We start from the raw sequence: 2,550 nt of genomic DNA on the forward strand, positions 1-2,550 counted from the left end.
ACTCTTTCTCTGGAATGTTTTTCCTGCATTATGAGTACTTTGACTTTTTAAACTTTACGTAAAATGTGCTTATACTTTGACATATAAATACATTGTTAGGACGTGTAGGGTCTTTGCTTGTAAAACATTGTTTCTATATTGCAGTATTGTGGCTTTTACTTGTGTAAAGGATGTATTGTGCACGGCAGAATGGGGACTATACAGCAAATATTGCATTTAAAGAAAGATGGTTATTAATAAGAAATATTTGGGGGGTCGCGAGTCTCTAGAGGAGACACAGTTCCGGTAAGGTTGAACGTGACCACGTCAAATGATGGGGACCTTATCTGATGCACTGATATAAGGACTTCTGGGCTGATGACGATAGTGTCTCCCCGTAATAGCGATGACAGATTGCTCATGATTCCTCATAACTATCCCTTCTCGTCCCTCCTGTTGCCCACGCGACAGCAGCGCGGTCATCCTCAGCGAGGGGGCCCACCTGCTGTCCCGCTGCGCGCTGCAGTGGCTGCGAGACGATGAGCCGGCGGCTCGAGATGATTAGTGCACAGCTGGAAATAAAGGCGGACCTGTAACACCTGAACGGACTCTTACCCGCGCGACACCGCACGCGCGCACGCACGAGCGACGCGATTACGCACTCTCCACCCCGGGGAGACCCAGAGATGATGTCCCGTGTGCCGGGCGGCGGCAGGACAACCGGCACCTTTTTGTCTGCTTGTCTGTTCTCCGCGTGTCAAGCCCTTCGGAATTGCGGGGAGGTCCAGTGCGGCGATGGCCACCAGTGCTGCCCGCCCATCGTCACTGGGAACGGCAGCTCCGCGGTGCACTGCTGCAAGCTCCCCATCCACATCTTCTTCGACAACGTCGGCTGGTTCACGCGGAAGCTGTCGGGCATCCTGATCCTGTTGCTGCTTTTCGCCATGGGCTACTTCATTCAGCGGATCATCTGCCCGCGGCCCCGCCGCCACCCAGCCAATGACCGCAGCGAGGAGCCCTCCCTCTTTCACGGGGGGCACCCGTCGGTGTCCCAGGACTCCCTACTGGACCGGTACCCCGAATACAGCCTCGGGGACTTCGCCTCTCCGAACCTGCCAGCATACGATGAGGTCAAAAATTTGCCCACGTATGAGGAGAGCATGCAGGAGATGCACAGAGACCGGTCCGATGACAACTTGCTGTCGGGAAGCGAGAGGGGAGGTGAGGGCAGGGGGCGAGCGGCCGGACCGAGAGCCGGGGACCAGAGGCGGGATGTCCTGGAGGGGTCGGGACCGCAGCGCAGCCCGAGGACATGTCGGAACTCGGTCTGAGACAATGAGGCATTCTTATTTTAATAGAATCAGGGTCATTGTCTTGCAGAGATACACTGAAGTGCAATTGTAATCCTGAATGTTAAGAATAAAAGGAGGAGGCTGAGAAAATGCACGTGTTTTGTAAGATTATAGAGGATTACTCGCTTTTTGTATGCAAATGCCCGCTTGGGTTAAGTAAAGGAGATTATGAAGGCGGCTGGAATTGGCGCTCTTTGTGATAAGGACAGCTCATTTGGCTCCGGTACAATCGCATTAAGTTTCACTGAAGCGCCTCAATTTAAAGTGGCACCGTGAGACAGTTTTCCTTCTGTCAAATGCTCGTCCTTTCTTAGTCCCAATGCCAAGTATTCTGCTGGACCTGAAAGACCTGCTTTTCTTTTATATATTCCCAATTGCATTTGCATCCAAAAGCAATATATATATAACCTGCAATGTGGTCTGAGGGAGAGAAGGGATGAATATCACTTGGAATACTTTCTGCAGCACACATTTGGGTTTATCAGCCAGCTTTTAGGCCAGTTCATTTGAGGTCTTATCAGTATGAACGCAGTACTTTTCCAAAGTGACTCACACGCATGCACATAAACACATCAGTGGGGGCTGACAGATGAGCATTTTATCAGTGGCATGAGCCATGGCTGATATGCTGACTGCAAAAGCTGTAGCCACAGAAGAGAAATGCTATTTTTTTTAAATGCTGGGATGGGAGCCTTGCTGCCCGAAGCTGCATGTATCAGTGACTCCCTGGTTCTGTATTCATAAAAGCAAAAGGTAGATTTTACAGCTGGCGTATACGGCTTAAACTGCCAAGATACAAAGTTGTGATTTGATAACATGTCAGGCAACATCACAACTGCTGCTGCAAGCTGAAAGCAGCAAAGACAAAGGGACATGCCACAGGAAACAAGGGAGGGACAACGGCAGTTATTTATTTGTTATTGAAAGTGGTCTTTTAAAACCTAAAAGTCTACTTGTATGTTTACCTTATGTATGTAACCGCGCCCTGTTAATTTAATTTAAAGTGTTGCTGTTGGAAATAGAAAACCAAGCTGACAACACACACCACATGCCTATAATGGCCTATTTGCCATGGTTTTACACTAAAGTTGCATTTGCTTTGAACCGTCTCATTATGTGACAATATTCAACAAAAAGCACATTTGTTATTGTCACTTTACTTTGACATTAATTGGGTGTGTGGTAAACAGTCACGCTTGCCGTATCCTCTCTCCAGAAC

The 2,550-nt window shown here is 48.8% G+C and overlaps 1 protein-coding gene across 1 annotated transcript; it reads left to right on the forward strand.

The window, feature by feature from the left end:
• Positions 1–442: 442 nt before the first annotated feature.
• LOC130210468 (uncharacterized membrane protein C3orf80 homolog) lies at positions 443–1,418 on the forward strand. The gene has a single exon (XM_056440808.1). The coding sequence runs from the start codon at positions 666–668 to the stop codon at positions 1,308–1,310; it is 645 nt and encodes a 214-aa protein (XP_056296783.1). The 5' UTR covers positions 443–665; the 3' UTR covers positions 1,311–1,418.
• Positions 1,419–2,550: the final 1,132 nt, after the last annotated feature.

Source organism: Pseudoliparis swirei, chromosome 20 (genome assembly GCF_029220125.1).
Source record: "Pseudoliparis swirei isolate HS2019 ecotype Mariana Trench chromosome 20, NWPU_hadal_v1, whole genome shotgun sequence".
Lineage (NCBI taxonomy): Eukaryota > Metazoa > Chordata > Actinopteri > Perciformes > Liparidae > Pseudoliparis > Pseudoliparis swirei.